Source organism: Cetorhinus maximus, chromosome 6 (assembly GCF_964194155.1).
Source record: "Cetorhinus maximus chromosome 6, sCetMax3.hap1.1, whole genome shotgun sequence".
NCBI classification, from domain to species: domain Eukaryota; kingdom Metazoa; phylum Chordata; class Chondrichthyes; order Lamniformes; family Cetorhinidae; genus Cetorhinus; species Cetorhinus maximus.
The window spans coordinates 125,839,946-125,858,110 of record NC_135884.1 but is presented as its reverse complement, the minus strand read 5'-3'; the positions used below and the strand labels follow the sequence as shown (position 1 = coordinate 125,858,110).

General features: G+C 38.4%; 1 protein-coding gene across 2 annotated transcripts in view; it reads left to right on the top strand.

Annotated features, from left to right (window-relative positions):
• The first annotated feature begins 8 nt into the window (after positions 1-8).
• znf276 (zinc finger protein 276) overlaps positions 9-18,165 on the top strand; it is a 37,339-nt gene continuing 19,182 nt past the window's right edge. Inside the window, exons 1-3 of one of the 2 annotated variants that reach the window (XM_078544450.1) lie at positions 9-670; positions 11,921-12,239; positions 14,190-14,260. In XM_078544450.1, coding sequence (XP_078400576.1) covers positions 505-670; positions 11,921-12,239; positions 14,190-14,260 — 556 coding nt within the window. In that variant the 5' untranslated portion in view covers positions 9-504. The remainder of the gene's footprint in view (positions 671-11,920; positions 12,240-14,189; positions 14,261-18,165) is intronic. The other variant, XM_078544449.1, reaches the window with a different exon arrangement.

Genomic DNA, 18,165 nt, shown 5'->3' with positions numbered 1-18,165 from the left:
GGACCAGGAACGGGCCGGAATCAGGGCAACCACAAGGCTGGCCTGCGCCCAGTTACGCAAACCCTTTAGAAAATAACTTTACTCGAGTTCATTAGCTTGCGGAAAAATAACATCTTTAATTAAAACGCCGGTGCTGAATTTTGTTGCGTTCTCAAACAATGGAGAGTTTTTATGTTTAATTTATCTATAGCTGTCGAGGAACGGGAGGGATACTGATGCAGCGTTTAATTATAAATTGCGGCGGGCGCATTTGATGTGATCCTGTTGAATTAAGATTAAAATGTCGATACTGAGCAAGCTGTTCGAGGTGCCTTGGACATCAGCGTGACCAGAATGTGTCTATTGATAGCTCCCGTTTTCACCGCCGGAACCGTTTTCTCGGTGTCGATGTGCAGTCCGGAGCGTTTATCCGCGCGGTTCCCTTTCCGGCCGTTTCCGGTTGTTTCCCGTTCGCCCGGGTGACGGTTTTTAAATTTTTTAACTTTTGACTCGAGGGAAAAGAACATGAAGCGGAACAAACGCGGCCGCTTCGTGTCGGTGGCGATGGCGCAGAAGATGGAAAGGCTGTCCGAGGCTCAGCAGCAGCGGTGGGTTCGCACCGAGCGGCCGGGGCCCGAGGCCGGAGCTCCGCCAGGGGGAGCCGAGGCCCCCGGGCCCGGTCTGGAATCAGGTCAGTGCCGCCCGCTGGGCCGACTGCTTCCGTTTCACTTTGAATGACTGTCACTCGTCGCCGAGTCTGTTTGTCCCGGGATTATCCGCAGCCTATCACCTTGACTCCGTTCACTCACCCGCTCAGTGTGTGAGTGACTCCCCTTTCGCCCAGGAGCTCGGCTCCACTCTGGGGTCCACACTTAGGTGCAGCATTGCCGGAGGCACCGTCTTTCTGAGGAGACGCGAACCCCAGGCGCTGTCTGCCCATTCAGGTGGATGCGAGAGATCCTGTGGCACACTTTGAAGAAAAACAGGAGAGTTAGCTGTCCTGTGGCCCTGACAAGCAGTCAGCCTGCTACCTAAACCTGTCAAACTCTCTGATCCTTTATCACCTTTGCGGTTTGCTGCGCCCAAATAAAAGGGAATCCCAAGCATATAAATAATAAAAGGGTGGTAAAAGAAAGAGCTGGGCCGATTAGGGATTTAAAAAGGGGGGCTTGCACGTGGAGGCAGGAGAAATAGTGGAGGGATTAAACGAGTACTTTGCATTTGTCTTTACAAAGGAAGAAGATGCTACCCTGGCCGAGATGAGAGAGGAGGTAACTGGTACATTAGAAGAATTTACAGTTGAGAAAGAGGTGTCAGAAAGGCTATCCTTATTTAAAATCGATGAGGTACCAGGACCGGATGAGATGCATCCAAGGGTACTGAGGGAAGTGAGAGTAGAAATTGCAAAGACACTCGTGATAATCTTCCAGTCTTCCTTAGACACAGGGGTGGTGCCAGAAGACTGGAGAACTGTGAATGTTTCACCCTTGTTCAAAAAGGGGTGCAAAGATGAAGCTGACAACAACAGACCAGTCAGTTTGACTTCAGTGATAGGGAAACTCATGAAAACTATAGTTTGGGACAAAATCAATAGTTGCTTAGACAAGTGCATGATAACTAAGGAAAGCCAGCATGGATTCATTAAGGGAAAGTCATGTTTAACTAACTTGCTGGAGTTTTTTGAGGAGGTGGCAGAGAAGGTTGATAAGCACAATGCTGTTGATGTGGTGCATTTGGATTTTCAAAAGGCATTTGAGACAGTACCATGCAATAGATTTGTGAGCAAAATTCTAGCTCATATAATAAAAGGGAAAGTAAGCACTTGAATAAGAAATTGGCTGAGTGACAGGAAACAGAGAGTAATGATAAATGGTTGTTTTTCAGATTGGAGGAAGGTTTGTAGTGGAGTTTCCTAGGGGTCAGTGTTGGGACCTTTGCTGCTCTTGATATATATAAATATACTGGACTGTGGTGTGCAGGGCATGATTTCAAAATTTGCATATGATACTAAGATTTGAAATGCCAGTGTGATGAAGGTAGCCGTGAACTTCAAAAGGACATAGACCTGTTGGTGGATTGGGCAGACAAGTGGCACATGAAGTTCAATGCAGAGAAGTGTGACGTGATTCATTTTGACAGGAAGAACATGGAGAGACAGTATAAAATAAAGGGAGAAACTCTAAAGGAGGTGCAGGAACAGAGGGACCTCGGTGTATATGTACGTAAGTCATTGAAGTTGGCAGGGCATGTTGAGAGAGCAGTTAATAAAGCATATAGCATCTTAGGCTTTATTAATAGGGTCATATTGAATTTGTATAAAGCACTAGTTAGGCTTCATCTGGAGTACTGAGACCATTTCTGGGTGCCATACTTGAGGAAGGATGTGAAGGCATTGGAGAGAGTACAGAGGAGATTCACAAGAATGATTCCAGCGATAACGAACTGTAGCTATGAGGATCGATTAGAGAGGTTGGGACTGTTTTCCTTGGAGAAAAGAAGGCTGAGAGGAGACTTGATAGAGGTATTCAAGATCCTGGGGGGTAGGGACAGAGTAAATATTGAGAAACTGTTCCCACTCAAGAGAGCCTCAAGGACTAGAGAGCACAGATTCAAAATAATTGGCAAAAGGAGTAATAGCGATGTGAGGAAAGATTTTCTCACCCAGAGGGCGGCTGGAATCTGGAACGAACTTCCTGAGAGGGTGGTGGAGGCAGGTTCGATTGAGGAATTCAAAAGGGATTTGGATTGCTATCTGAAAAGAAAGAATGTGCAAGGTTACGGGAATAAGACAGAGGAGTGGGACTATGTGGAATGCTCTTTCAGCCAGTGCAGACTCGATGGGCCAGATGGCCTCCTGCTCTGTAAAGATTCTCTGATTTTTTGAAATTGGATTACAAAGCAATGTTAACTAGACTTCAGAAGTTACATGTGAAGCTCAGGGATGTCCTGGAGATATGAAATGTACGATTTAGGCAATATATACTAAATTAATCCCAGAATTAAAGGAACTAGCTACCCTAGGACTTCTCACTGTTGAAAAACAGACTTGATAGAAGTATTTGAGATTCAGGGGTTTGGGGTCATAAGTTTTTCTGCCAAATCTCATAAAGATATGCTCTGTTAAATTGTATTTGCCGCTTCTCTTTTTAGATTTGTGCACATTGATCATTATTTGCTACTGCTACCAGTGTGGTGTCTGTCATCTGTAAATTTAGACACAACTGACATGATTTCATTCTCCAAATCACTTACAAACACTGATTTCCATGGCACACCACTTAACTTGCCTGCTAACCAGTACCACCTCATACAGCACAAATTACTGCTGTCTACAGCACGACCGAATTCTAATCCAATTCAACAACTGCTCAACATTGGCACAGCCTTACACAGTGGTCAGTTATGTGGGGGAGTGTCAACTGTCTCTGAAATCCTGGTATACAACATCAATTGTATAATTTCTATCCACTAAACCTTTAAATTCAATAAAGTAAGCACAATCTGCAATTACAGAAACCATATTCATTCTTTGCAATTAACTCCTGTCACTCAACATCACTGATTAATTTTTATCACTGTGTCAAAACAATTTCCCAAGGTAATGCCCTACAATTTGATGGTTAATCCTCTTTTTCAAAATAGGAGTCAGATTTGTTACTATCCAATCTTAAGTGTATGACCTGAGTCCATTCAGCACTGGAAAATATTGTTGAGAAGATTCACAATCCCTTCATAAATCTGTCAGAAAAATTGCCCAAGTCCTGGGGCTTTTTTGCTTTATGGTAACTTTCCCAATAGATCCTCCCTTGAGAGCTTGTAGGTTTTGTGTCTACATTGACTGTTAAACTGTGTCTTCATTTTTGGTATTTCTCCCCCTATTTTATTTGTGATCGTATTTGCAAAGTAATGGTTTTATATTTGAGCAACACTTTTGCCTTCGGTCTTGCATTGTCATTTCTTAATGGTACTGCATTTCTTTGTATCCCTTTACTTCTGACAAATTTAAAGAAGGTTTTACTGTTCTTCATGTTAACAGCTATGTATTTCTTGCATTTCCTCTTAACATCTTATTTCTTAGCATTTTGGATGCTATTAATAGTTCTTTCTAGTGCCTTCCTTAGCTTTCTTAGTTATCGATGCTTTGCTTTAATCTTTTATTTCATCCATTCCTTTAGGGAAAATTTGCTTTTGCACCATAAAAGGAAATCATTTCAATGCTTTGATTTTGCTTCCAGATTCTTTGGTGTAAATTTTTCCTGCCATTTTAATGCTTTCATGCACTCCTTCAAAATTCACAAAATTGGCTTGTCCAAAATGTATCATCTTAATAGGCTTCCTATAGTGTTCTGTCCTCAAATCTCCCCCTTTTATTCTTTTTTGAAGGTAACATTAACATTAAAAGACATTCTTTGGTCTCCATTACACTTAGTAAATGTCTGTGTGTGGAAATAACTCAGTCAGATTGAGCCTGATAATGTGCAGCTTTGGTGTCCTGTTTGTTTCTGGGCTGTGAATCAATTCCACACACTCTAGTCACCAGCGGCGATGCAAATTTCTGCCTCCACAACTTTACTCCCATTGCCCCAGCTTGTTTCCACTAGTGCTTAAAAGAAGAAAAAGCTTAGAATTATATAATATTTTTCACAACCTCCCAATGTGCTTCACAGCCAATGAAGTACTTCTACAGTGTAGCAGTCAGCTTGCACACAAGCCCAACAAACAGCTATGAGATAAGTTGCCAAATAATTTGTTGAGGGATAAATATTGGCCAGCATGCCAAGGGAAACCCCTCTACTCTTCATTGAACAGTAGTATGAGGATCTTGAATGTCCTGAGAAGGCATACAAGGCCTCTAATTAATGTCTCATTCCAAAGATGGCACCTCTAACAGTGCAGCACTCCCTTGGGGACCTGCTGACGCAGAACTGAGTTTTCCCACTCAACCAAAGCTAATACCTAAAACCCTCAACCATTACTTTCACCTCTGACCTTGACACTCAATCTGCTGACCACTCAAGTTGCATAAACTCCTGCTTGTCTAAAATTCAGTTGCCCATATCTTGAACCCCTTTAAATTCTGTGCTCACCAGTCTTCATTAGTATTCCAACCTCTAATGTTTAATCAAAATCCTCGTCCTGATCTGTAAGTTTCTCTAGAGACATGTTGTTCTGTATCTTTGCAGCTTCCTTTAGCCCTACATGTCAACTCAAGCCATCCATTCTTCTGACTTTTATATTTTTTTACATTTCCCCTCACTGTTCAATATATTTTTAAAAAATCCTCAAAGGTGTGATCCACATACCTTCTAAATCACCATAAAGTAATAATAAGGGATTCAGATTTGTTACAGGTCTGCTTGACTAAACCCATTTTCTGTTTGGATCAATAGGCGTGTGAATAATCGAATCAGAAATAAATTCTGTAGCTCAGTGGTTTTCATAATTTTCCATGTGGCGTTCTTTGTAAGTGTGAACAGAATTCTACAAATTCCTCATATTAACTTCAGATAAACAGTATTGAACCCATAAAGGAAAGTGCTACCATTGTGGAACAGCTGTATTAGCATACAGAAATAACATGCCAGCAAATGCTGAAAAATTCATGCAACAACATGGGCAGAAATCTGGCCTTGCGGAACCCTCGACATCCCCTTGAAGACAAACTTCCATCAATAGATAATTTTCTGTAATTATTTTAAGGTTTATTAAATGCAGCAATTTTTGCAGAAGTTGTCCACTGAAGTTTGTAAACATTGACTTTAGCACCTAATATGGGAAAATCCTTTCCCTAGAAAGAATAGAAGTGTGTTGTGTCCAAGATTGTTCACAATTTCTCCTACCCAAGCAGAGAAATCTCCGATTTCTCAATTGAGTAAGAACCATGCTGTCAAGTCTCCCAGCTCACAGAGTGGCTTGTCTGGTTCACATGGCGGGTCACTCTCATTTTGTTCAGCAAAATGTGGTCCTGGATGATAATACTTGTTCAACTTCAATATTACCACTGACTAGACATACTACCTGAGTTGCTCTTTTCTGGTCAAAGGACCAGATATGGTAATGTTCCAGCACAGCATTGGTTTGAAATATCTAGAATTTCCCCTTTTGCAGATGATTTTTTTTGTAACAACCCTTTATTTGGGTGAGAGAAAATATTTTAACTGGAAAGTGCTAATCTTTTCCTGTTGACAATCATATTCATTTCTAATTTTAAGCCTTTTTATACACGCTCATTGGATTTTCCATTTGGCCCATCACTAAAGTTACTTGGATATCATGTCTTGCAAGGCATTCATTTTGGTTTGTCATCAATGAACAAATAATATCACATCCTTTCCTAGGCCACAATAAATCTGAAATGTATTTTGCGTGCACATAGACCAGTGACTTTTGTCTGCTTCATGATGCCTTTTCCCTGGGAGTCTGGGGTAATGGTGTTCCAGTACAGTGTATTCCTGAGTGTTCTGGGTACTGCACGTACTTGCAGAATTCCTCTGCTGTTTGACATGCTTCATTAACAAATAAATAGCTATCTCCCAGAGACTTTCTTGATATTGTGCTTATTGTAGCTTAAAGTATATTACAATAACACATTTGAAAATTAAATGGCCCTGAATTTCTATGGGAGTTATCACTGTTTCTCTAAGGTGAGAAACCACTATAATTACATCAGGAGATGGGGAGAAACCCTTGTGAATATTTGGGATCTAGTAATTTAAAAATCCCACCAACCAAAACACCTGCCTGATAATTGACTGTTCATTGGTAGCAAGAGAATTTGATCTGATACATAAATGAAATCCAATGCTATCCAGAATGCTATATGTATAAACCTAAATATATGCTGGTGCTGCTGAAAAGGAAAATGACTTTAACTAATCTGATAATGTCCCAGTTCTTCAGCTTTATGTCACACTAGGTAAGTTTTCAAACTGAACTTGCTTACTGCACAATAATAACCTGAGAGAATATTAAAGGGTCTGTGAAATCATATTTCTGTATCTTAAATTACTTCCACAACATTTCTGCTGTATAACAAAAAATAATGGTGTCAGCTACGTAAAGCAAATTCATGCTACCAGAAGTCATGATGAATTCTCTCAGAATATGTCCATGCATTCAAGGGCTCTTATATAGAAAAGTTTGAAAACCACAAACGTAAATACTGATTAAAAGCCACCTCTTATCAATTGTGCCTTTTAGTCTACCCTCTAAATTCCTTATTGAATGCTTAATATTCAGTTGCCTCCCTGTCATATATTGAGATACCCTCTGTGTGAGGAGGACAATATACAAATCGTTCTTGTTGCTTTTCCCTGAAAGCAATGATCCCAGTTGTATAGGTGTAAACAAAATAGAGGATGAGCTGAAAGAAGAGATGGTGGGGAGTGTGTTTGACTGAGAGCTTGTTTATAAAGATGGATCGAGGCTTTTAAAGGTGGAGAGAGGCAGAGAGGTGTAGTGAGGTAATTCAGTGAATAATACAAGGCAGTAACAAGCAGTACCACAAATAGAATCAAACAGCACAGATGGAGCCCACTCGGCCCGAATGTGCTCATATCAGTTCTTTGAAAGAGCTATCCAATTAGTCCTTTGCTCTTTACCCATTGCCCTGCAATTTTCTCCTTTTCGCGTATATTACCAATACTCTTTTGAATCTTAAAATTGAATCTCCTTCAATGTATTCCAGATAACTCGCTGCATTTAAAAAAAAGTTCTCTTCATCCCTTCTCTAGTTTTTTTGGCAATTATTTTCAAACTGTTTCCTCTGGTTTCCATCCTTCCTGCTTTTGGAAACCATTTCTTATTTACTCTTATAAAAATCTCTCATATTTTGGACACTTCCGTTAAATCTCCCCTTAATCTTCTCTGCTCCAAGGAGAACAATCACAGCTTCTCTCACCCCTGATACCATTCTAGTACGTTTTCTTTGCACCCCCTTCAAAGCTTTGACACTTTTCCTAAAGTGTGTGCCCAGAATTGGACACAGGACTCTAGCAGAGGCCTAGTCAATGATTTTATAAAGGATTTAGCATAACATAATTGCTTTTGTACTCCATGCATCGGTATATAAAGCTAAGGATACCATAAATAAAAACAAAAAACTGCGGATGCTGGAAATCCAAAACAAAAACAGAATTACCTGGAAAAACTCAGCAGGTCTGGCAGCATCGGCGGAGAAGAATAAAGTTGACGTTTCGAGTCCTCATGACCCTTCAACAGAACTGAGTAAAATTAGGAGAGGGGTGAAATATAAGCTAGTTTAAGGTTGGGGGGAGGGAGAAGTTGGGGAGGGGGGTTTGTAGGGACAAGGAAGCAGTGATAGGAGCAGATAATCGAAAGATGTCACAGACAAAAGAACAAAGAGGTGTTGAAGGTGGTGGTATTATCTAAGAGAATGTGCTAATTAAGAATGGATGGCAGGACACACAAGGTACAGCTCTAGTGGGGGTGGGGTAAAGAATGACCCAAACCTCCCTGTCGCTTGCCATTTTAACACTCCACCCTGCTCTCTTGCCCACATGTCTGTCCTTGGCTTGCTGCATTGTTCCAGTGAAGCTCAACGTAAACTGGAGGAACAGCACCTCATCTTCCGACTAGGCACTTTACAGCCTTCCGGACTGAATATTGAATTCAACAACTTTAGATCTTGAACTCCCTCCTCCATCCCCACCCCCTTTCCGTTTCTTCCCCCTCCCTTTTGTTTTTTCCAATAATTTATATAGATTTTTCTTTTCCCACCTATTTCCATTATTTTTAAATTTATACCTTTTATGCCCTGTTCGTCTTATTTCACCCCACCCCCACTAGAGCTGTACCTTGTGTGTCCTGCCATCCATTCTTAATTAGCACATTCGTTTAGATAATATCACCACCTTCAACACCTCCTTGTTCTTTTGTCTGTGACATCTTTTGATTATCTGCTCCTATCACTGCTTGCTTGTCCCTACAACCCCCCCGCCACTTCTCTTCCCCCCACCTTAAACCAGCTTATATTTCACCCCTCTCCTAATTTTACTCAGTTCTGTTGAAGGGTCATGAGGACTCGAAACGTCAACTTTATTCTTCTCCGCCGATGCTGCCAGACCTGCTGAGTTTTTCCAGGTAATTAAATCTGTTTTTGTTAAGGATCCCATATACTTTTTTTAAAAAATAGTTTTATCAACCTGTTCGAAGATTTGTGTATGTGAACCCCCAGGCCTCATTGTTTCTGCACTCCTTTTAAAATCAGGGTGAAGACTGAGGAATGGCACAGAACGGGGGTAGTGAGTGTCCTTGAAGAAATACAGAACTGAAGGAAATTACAGAGATTGGATGGGTTAAATCCATGGAGTGATTTATAGATGAGAACAATGGCCCAGATTTATTAGGTCAGCGGCGAACAAGTAGTGCAAGTTGTTCATTATGCTTACACTTTCACATAGATTTTCCATGGGCTTTTGCAGCGATTAGAAATTGAAAACCGCCTACAGCTGCTCCAGGGGATTTGGGACCCATGTGAACAGGGCTAGCGAGTGTACATGAGGTTGAAGAATCCTTACTACGATGTACAGTCTTACTGCGATGCATGGAGTCTGAACCAGGAAAGTCTCCGTTAAAATAGTTCATTCAATGACATCATGTACAGAAAGTCAAATAAAAAGATGGAAAGGAAGATGGAATTAAGTGGGAGATAAAAGAAAACTAAGAGAATTTTTTTAATTTTCCAACTTAACATAAAATCTGAAGGAATGAGACTGCCGTTAAAAATGTATACTGGAATGAGCATGCACTAATGTTATGGTGTGCTTACTAGGTAGCTATCATGCAGAACACCAACTTCACACTGTTCCATCTGTTTCAATGCTAAGTCCCTTGGTGGGATTCTGTTATGGTGCAGCATCTGGCAGAGCAGGGCAACTCAAACAGAAACTTCTCGATTTCCATGTTTAACCACGCATGTGTGGCCACCAGAAATTGACGTTCAACTTTGATCACTGATAGCCTCATTGTTATTTTTGCCACAAACTTCAGACCAATTTGTTGGAAGATCAGCAAACAGTGTATATTGGCATTGTCCTAACTAAATAAACAATGAGCAAGTGGGGCACAATAAACATGTCAGAGTTTTCAGCAAGTTGGAGTTCATGACACAGTGGAAGTGTTTCAGTGTTATTGTTAAATAATGAATACGAAAAAGGTGAAGTAAATTTTAAAATTCAATTTAACATCCAAAAGGAAATATTTATATTTTACTTTCATATTGTTAATTATCCTTCTGGTAACTTTATCGTACATAGTTTCAAAAAGACCGAAGAGACTGAACAACATACAGAAAACTAAGTTGTGATTCTCTGCATATGGAGTAGTCAAACCCACCCTAGAATTTGATGTGATAATTGAGAATGATATTAGAGAAATAACATAAGATCCATTGTTTGCTAGAATCAGTGAGACATTTAAAATGCCCTTGTGTGCAAACACAACAGTTCCAGTTTCTCATTGGAATTGCAAAAATGATTGAATTGAATTAGTGTATTCTTCACCTAACAGTGCAGTTTCTTAAAGTTATGGATTCTATGAATAAATTTACCATCTGACACATTTTTAATTTCTATTGACTTTCATTTATCTTGGATATCTTTTTTCATTATACGTTGATTGCTTTTAGAATGATTTCTACAATCTTATGTATTTTTGAGTGTTAACACAAGTTTTTCCAATTTGAGTAGTTTACATTCACGGGCTATACTGCCAAGAATATATTACATTATGTAAATGAAGGATGGTATCGTATATTGTACATTAAACCAAAGTACCTCAAAGAAAGTTGTCACTTGAAAAAAATATTTAGTTTAAACTGTATCTTATTGAAAAATGATTTTCAAGGTATTCCTTGTATTATGTCTTTGAATGTGATATATTTATAATGCTAATGCTAAACCTGAAGCAGGTGGGATCAACAAAACACTTCGGGAACATTTAGACAGCAAGTACATCATTGAAGAATGAGTAAAATGTAAATTCCTGCTTTAGGAAAGTTGCATTGATAGCTTTATATTTAAATCCTTTTTCAGAATTATTCATTAAAATAATGAACTCTGAAAATCATTTACAAGTTATTAGTACATTACATGATTACATTCTCTTCATTGTACAGAAAATATTTGATTAATCATAAATTGTAATATTAAGATATAGATAAATGCTTCCCCCAAACAACGTCTTATCCATCTGATCAGCAGAGATAGGCACAATCAAATTATCTATAAAACATATTTAATTTAACTTCCCTTTCTCTTAACCTCAGGTCCTACTGTTTTGTAACTAGACATAGAATTTAAATGTATCCCATGATATATAGGATATTTAGCATAGAAACAGGCCATTCGGCCCAACCAATCCTTGTCAGTGTTTATGCTTCACTTGAGCCTCCTCCCATCTTTTTTCATGTAAATCTACCATTGTAACCATCTATTCCCTTCTCCTTCATATGCTTGTCTAGTTTCCCTTTAAATACATCTATACTGTATGCTTCAAATACTCCCTGTGATAATGAGTTCCACATTCTTACCATATTTTCTCCTGGTGAACAAGCTTACCATTTTGATCTAGTTCGGAATTAGTTGAGATCCTATATTCAACCACCTTTGATGTGCAGTGCCAGTTTCCAATCATGCTGCACTGCCAGCAAGATCAATTGTCATAATTTATTTCTAAATATTATATCTTTACAATTAAGTGATGTGTTTTCCTTAAACCAGAGCTCCCAATTTAATGAGTTTTCCTTAGAATAACAACTGTACGGCTGCACATTGTTAAATTTCACACACGTTTATGGGTTTTATCCTAAATGTAATGCTAAGTGAAATGCTTAGAGTAATCTTGAATATTCGATTCCCAGCATAATTTATGTTCATTGCAAAGTAGTTGACTTCTGTGTTTGTATCCCATTTCTCATTAGCTGCGCCTCTTGTTGTGACGACCAGCTACTGCCGTCTCTGTCATGGAAAGTTTTCCTCCAGGAGTCTACGTAATGCATTTGCAAAAGTTCCTCTGGTTGAGGCAAATCCAGAGATGCAGCGCAGAGCACAACAGACTTTTGGTGCTGATTTCCAGAAGTTAGTAGGTGTTGTGGTGAGGCAGGATCCCACTTTGCCACAATATATCTGTAGGAACTGTCATGCTCAATTTTATAAATGTCGGAGTATCTTGAGAAACTACATTCAAAGAGTAAACACTTCACCAGTAGCTTCTGTACAGCGTGGACAAGAGGCTAGCAGGTACTTCAAATCACTGATTGAACGATTACTGTGCTCAATTGTCTAATGTTACCAAATGTATATTGTTTATTATACATGCAACAAATCCAAGTATATTTTGTATTCACAAATTAAAAATGCAAGATTAAAATGATTCAGGAATATTATTTAGCATCTCAAGCTCATCTTTGTCATCAGTTGACTGATGATCTGTGAGTGGCAAGGAAATCTCTTTTTGGGCAACATCTTGGAGGCCTTTTGCAAAGGTGAAACCCTAATGTTTCTATCTTTGCATATCAACCCAGGATATGTTGGGGGCAGAAGAGTTTGGGCCTTCCTTTGCATTATTTCTTTTGGATAGATTCTGAAGGGAAGGTCCTGCATGACCAACCTTCTCCTTTTTCTTGGAGGAAATGTTGCATAAGTTAACTGGAAAGCCATAGGACATGGCATACCTAGACTTCTAAAATACATTTCATAAAGTTCTACACAAAAGGTTACTAATTAATTTCAAAGTTTCGGGAGTTCAGGAGAAACCCTTGCAATGAATAAGAAATGTCCTGAATGATAAGAAACAAAAAGTATGAGTTATGTTAGAGTGAGGATACTCCAGGGATTGGGGCAGAGAATATTACTGTGTCTAATTTGGGTCAGCTTTGACTCAGTGATAGCACTCTTGCCTCTGAGCCAAAAGGTTGTAGGTTCAGAGACTTGAGCACATAATCACAGTTGACACTTCAGTCCAGTGCTGAGAGAATGCTGCACAAGTGTGGGTATCATCTTTCAGATAAGGTGTTAAGCCAAAGCTCTTGTCTGCTGTCTCAAACAGATATAAAAGATTCCATGACACTACGCAAAAAGAGGAAGAGTTCTCTTGGCGCCTTTCATGACCTCGGGATGTCCCACAGCATTTCATAGCCAATAAAGTGCTATTGAAGTGCAGTCATGATTGCAATGTGGGGCAACTTTGCAGCCAATTTATGCCCAGGGCAGTCACTGAAAAAGCTATAAAATAATTCCTAAATAAACTGCCTTAATGGTGTTGTTTGAGGGATAAGTGTTGGCCCAGATGGTGAACAGGACAATTGAATAGTGCCATGGGATCTTACACACCCACCCTAAAGAGTGCACACAGCCTCAATTTAACATCACTAAGAACAGTTTAATTTTAGGATTCATTTGGATAGCTGAATTAAAATTGAAAAATGTCCCTCATTACCTGAATTATTATTATATTGTTCAGCCTGTCCATCATTCTTGTCGTTGCTCTCTTCTATTGATGCCCTGACTTCCAATGCACCAAAGTCAAAATCCTCATCCTCAGTTACAAAATCATTCTTTGCTTTGCCCCCAATTTGTGTCTGCAACTTTCTCCAGCTCCTGCCTTTCCATCTTTCCCCTCTAGTGCATTCTTTCCTCCTTTTTTTTAAACACCTTCCCCCAGTCCATCCATTTCACCATCAGTAGGCAGAGGCACGTGCTGTTTCTCTGAAAGCTAGTTTACAATCAAGCTTCTGTTTCCCCTCTGTGAAGGACCTTGGAATATAATCTGTGTTAAAGGCGTTATATAAATGCAAGTTGTTGTTCAGATTATGCTTAGATTACAAAAATTAATGACTGATGTAAAGTTGTATCACAGAAAATTGAGTCCATGGGATAGAATTTCTTTATTTTCAGAACCCCGAATGTTAACATTACAGTTCAGTACTACACATTGTGTAGTCAGTTATCTTCCAACAATTGTCAGGCTGTACAAATGCAAAACGCTAGATGTATTGCAAATTGAATTGGTTTTGCCACGGCAATTCAGCTCCAAACAATGGCAGAGTACTATGGGAAAATCCATCAATGACATAAACAAATCTTCCTATTCTCCACGCTGGCTCTCCCATATCTTTTAGTTTTATAGGAGTAATGTGTATTGTTTTCAATCTCTGGATATAATGCTTCTATTTTATTTTATCATTGTAGATGTGTTGCAGCAACAAAGTCATCATCAATGCAATCACTTTCACAATCTCCATTAGACAATTCCATCTCTGGTAAGTGAATCGTGGTATCAACTCTACTTCAGTTTACTGTGCATAGAACATAATACTTAAGAACAACAACTTGCATTTATATAGCACCTTTAATATAGTACAATGTCCCAATATCCCTTGCCACCCTTCCCTATCAAAAACCTACCAATCTCAGTCTTGAAAGTGTCAATTCATTCAGCATTCACAGCCTTTCAGGGGAGACAGTTCCAGATTTTTGCTATTCTTTTTATGAAAAAGTGCTTCCCCATTTCACTCCCGAATTGGCCTGACTCTAATTTTAAAATTATGTCCTCTTGTCTGGATTTCCCCACAAAAAGATATAGATTCCCTTTAGCTACCCTAGTGAAATAACAGAATAAATTTTACTTTTAGATACTGCCTATATCTGCCATTGGGAAAAATGCATTTCATGATGAGTAAAACTGCTTACCAGTTTGAGATGATGAATCAACATATGTTACTCATGATAAAAAAATCTTGATTAGATTGAATGTTTCTTAATAATTTAAGCCGTCATCTCCACCCGCTTCCCCTCCCACAACCATACTTCAAAAACTGGTTCTGCCAAGCTTTTCATGAATGTTAACACGATTTCAGAGATGTTGTGAATTTTTTCTTTTTTATTTGATGTTGTTTTATACATCTAATTTATACAGCTAATTTTGTCAGGCTTTTAGCAAAAATAAATAACTTCCTGTCATTTTTAATCTCATCACAACATCCTCTTCTCTTCCAACCGTCACTCCTACCAATAGCTATACTCGGAATTGTGTGTAATCTTTGTTTACACAACCTAGGGCAGATTCTCCAAATAAGAGCAAGATACTGTGGATGCTGGAAATGATTAAATAAAAAGGAAAATGCTGGAAACACTCAGCAGGGTCAGGCAGCATCCGTAGAGACAGAAACAGAGTTGCATTTCAGGTCGGTGACCTGTTTTTCCAATTGTTAAGATGTGCAAAAACGTTGCAACTTGTGAGGAAAAGGTACCAACTTTCCTATGAAAAATGAATTTAAGCCGTTACTGCCTGCCATGGTCACTGGAATGAGTTTATACAACTTGCCAAAATTCATCTTCTATCACTAAAGCTGTTCTAGTCCAGGCCAGACTCAGGCAAACATAGATAATATTGCATTAACTTAATGCAGCAATTGGCTGTGCACCATTAACCCAGGCACTACTTTAAATTGACAACAGGGAGGGAGGGTTCAGATGAGAGTAAATTTATAAGTCTGAATGGAAAGGTCAAGGCAGTAGAGCAGAATTGAGTAAAATCAAGCAGATTGTGTCAGGAAAGGAGAGAGTGTTTAATAACATTAGTAACCAAAACCACATCAGGAGAAAATAACAATTAAAGGTCCAAACCTGAATGCACAGAGCATTCATAACAAAATAGATGAATTAATGGCATAAATAGCGATGGATGGCTTTGATCTCGTAGCTATTACATGGTGACCAAATTTGGAAACTAAATGTTCCAGGGTATTTGACTTTAAAAGGGATAAGCAAAATCAAAAAGGAGGTGGGGTAGCCTTGATAATAAAGGATGAGATAAAGGCAGTACAGAGAAAGGACCTTAACCCAGAAAATCAAGATGTAGAATCAATATGAGTAGAGTTAACAATAAAGAACAGAAGACACTCTTGGGTGTAATTTATAGGCCCCTGATAGTAGTCATCATGTTGGACACCATCAGGAAATTAGAGGAGCATGTAACGAGGGTAATGCAATAATCATGGGGGACTTTAATCTTATAAAATTGCCAGAAGTAGCTTGGAGGATGAGTTTATGGAATGCATTTGAAGGAGTTTTCTAACCAACTATGAAACAGGCTGTTTTAGATGTAGTATTGTCTAATGAGACAGGGTTAATTAGGCACTTAGAGTAAAGGAACCTCTGGGGAAAGAGTGTTCATAATATGATAGAATTTCATATCGAATTTGAGAATGATGTAATTAAATCCGAAGTGAGGGCCTCGTTTAAACAACACAAGTTAATGAGGTGTGAGAAGATTAGGTTAAAAGATATGGCAGTAGATAAGCAATTTCAAACACTTAAAAAGATCATTCTCAAGGAGTATACATTCCCTTGAAGAACAAAAACTTCACTGGAAAAATGGAACAGCCATGACTAACTAGAGAAGTTAAGGATAGTATTTGATTAAAAGAAAATTACAATCGTGCCAAAAAGAATAGTAAGCCTGAAGAATGGGAGTGTTTTAAAATCAGTAAAGGAAGATTAAGAAAATGATAAAGGCAGAGAAATAAAATATGAGAAACTAGCAAGAAATATAAAAACTAATTGCAAGAGCTTTTGGAGTACTGTGTATAGTTTTAGTCTACTTTTCTAACAAAGCATATATTTACCTTAGAAGAGGTGCAACAGAGGTTCACTAGATTGATTCCTGGGTTGAGACTGAGATTGACTAGAATAGGCCTATACTCTCTGGTGTTTAGAAGAATGAGAAGTGATCTTATTGAAACACCTAATATTTTTAGAGGGTTTAACAGAGTAGATGCTGAGAGACTGTTTCTCCAGGCTAGGGAGTCATAGTCTCAGGATAAGGGATTGTCCATTTAAGACTAAGATGAGGAGTTTTATTTACTGAGGGTTATAAATCTTTGGAATTCTACCCCCAGAGGGCTGTGGATGCTCAGTCGATAAATATATTCAGGACAGATTTGGGGGCATTAAGAGAATCAAAGGATATGGGGACATATGGTGGAAAAATGGAGTTGATATAGAAGTTGAGCCAAAATGTTGTTAAACAGCAGAGCAGGATCGATGGGCTGCAAGGCCTTTTCATATTTCTTATGTTCTTGTAACAATTCCATGCTGCTCGGATCTTATTGTCCAGTTGTATCAGGTGTAGGATTATTACAAGACTTTAAGATGTTTAGTGCCATTGGCTTACTGTTATTTGAGTGATTAGAGAAATCTTTTGAGTCATTTGTATCAAATTCGGTGTATAGGCTGAGCTAATCATGGCGATTTTATTCAAGAATGAGGCTGTTTCTAAGAATAGACATTACTATTTCCAACATGTTGGTTTATAGCTCATTACTTGAAGAAATAAGTAGTTTCATTATTTAGTGAAAGGACATACCATATCTAATTATTTTTTGAATCCTTTATTAAAATAGTACCATTTAAGTTCCCTTAATTATTACACTGCCTTTTTAATTGTTTTTTTTAGATTGAGGAAGTCTGAGAAATCCTCTGTTTTAGTAATATATGCTGGAGATGTCAAAAATAATTACTGGGTGAAATAAAAAGAACTCCATGCTACATTGGGCTTTTAACATAAAATATAAATAGATGGTTAGTTGTACTCGATTTTGGTGTCTTGTCCCCTTACCATACATTTAATTTGACAATCTGGGTTCAGTGCACTGCTAATTGTTTTTTTGAAATAAAAATGCTATTAAATGCTGTTCAACCACCTTTTGAGGTCAATGCAAAAACATTTGCCAAGAGAGTAACTTCTTTATCAAGAGTACCCCATAAATTGATTCAGTTTTAAAAGGCAAAAATGAAATAATTTTCTTGATAAATCGAATGTGCATGCTATATATTTGTGAACATGGTACAACATTACATATATACTTGAGTCTATGTAGGTCCTGTTCAGCAAAGGTTTGCTACTTTATTCCCGTGATAAATTTATTCCCGATTGATTAGTTGGACAATTGATGCATACTGAGAATCAAACCTGAATGAATTGAAATTTGCTTATAATATTTCCTGATAACTTCATCTTATTGACATCGTTAGGAGCAATATCCATTTTGCATTTTAATTTGCCCAATTGCAGTAATATTTGAACATCTAAATGAATGTACAACAATAATTAAACAATAACAAAAATAAAAATACCTGGAAAAACTCAGCAGGTCTGACAGCA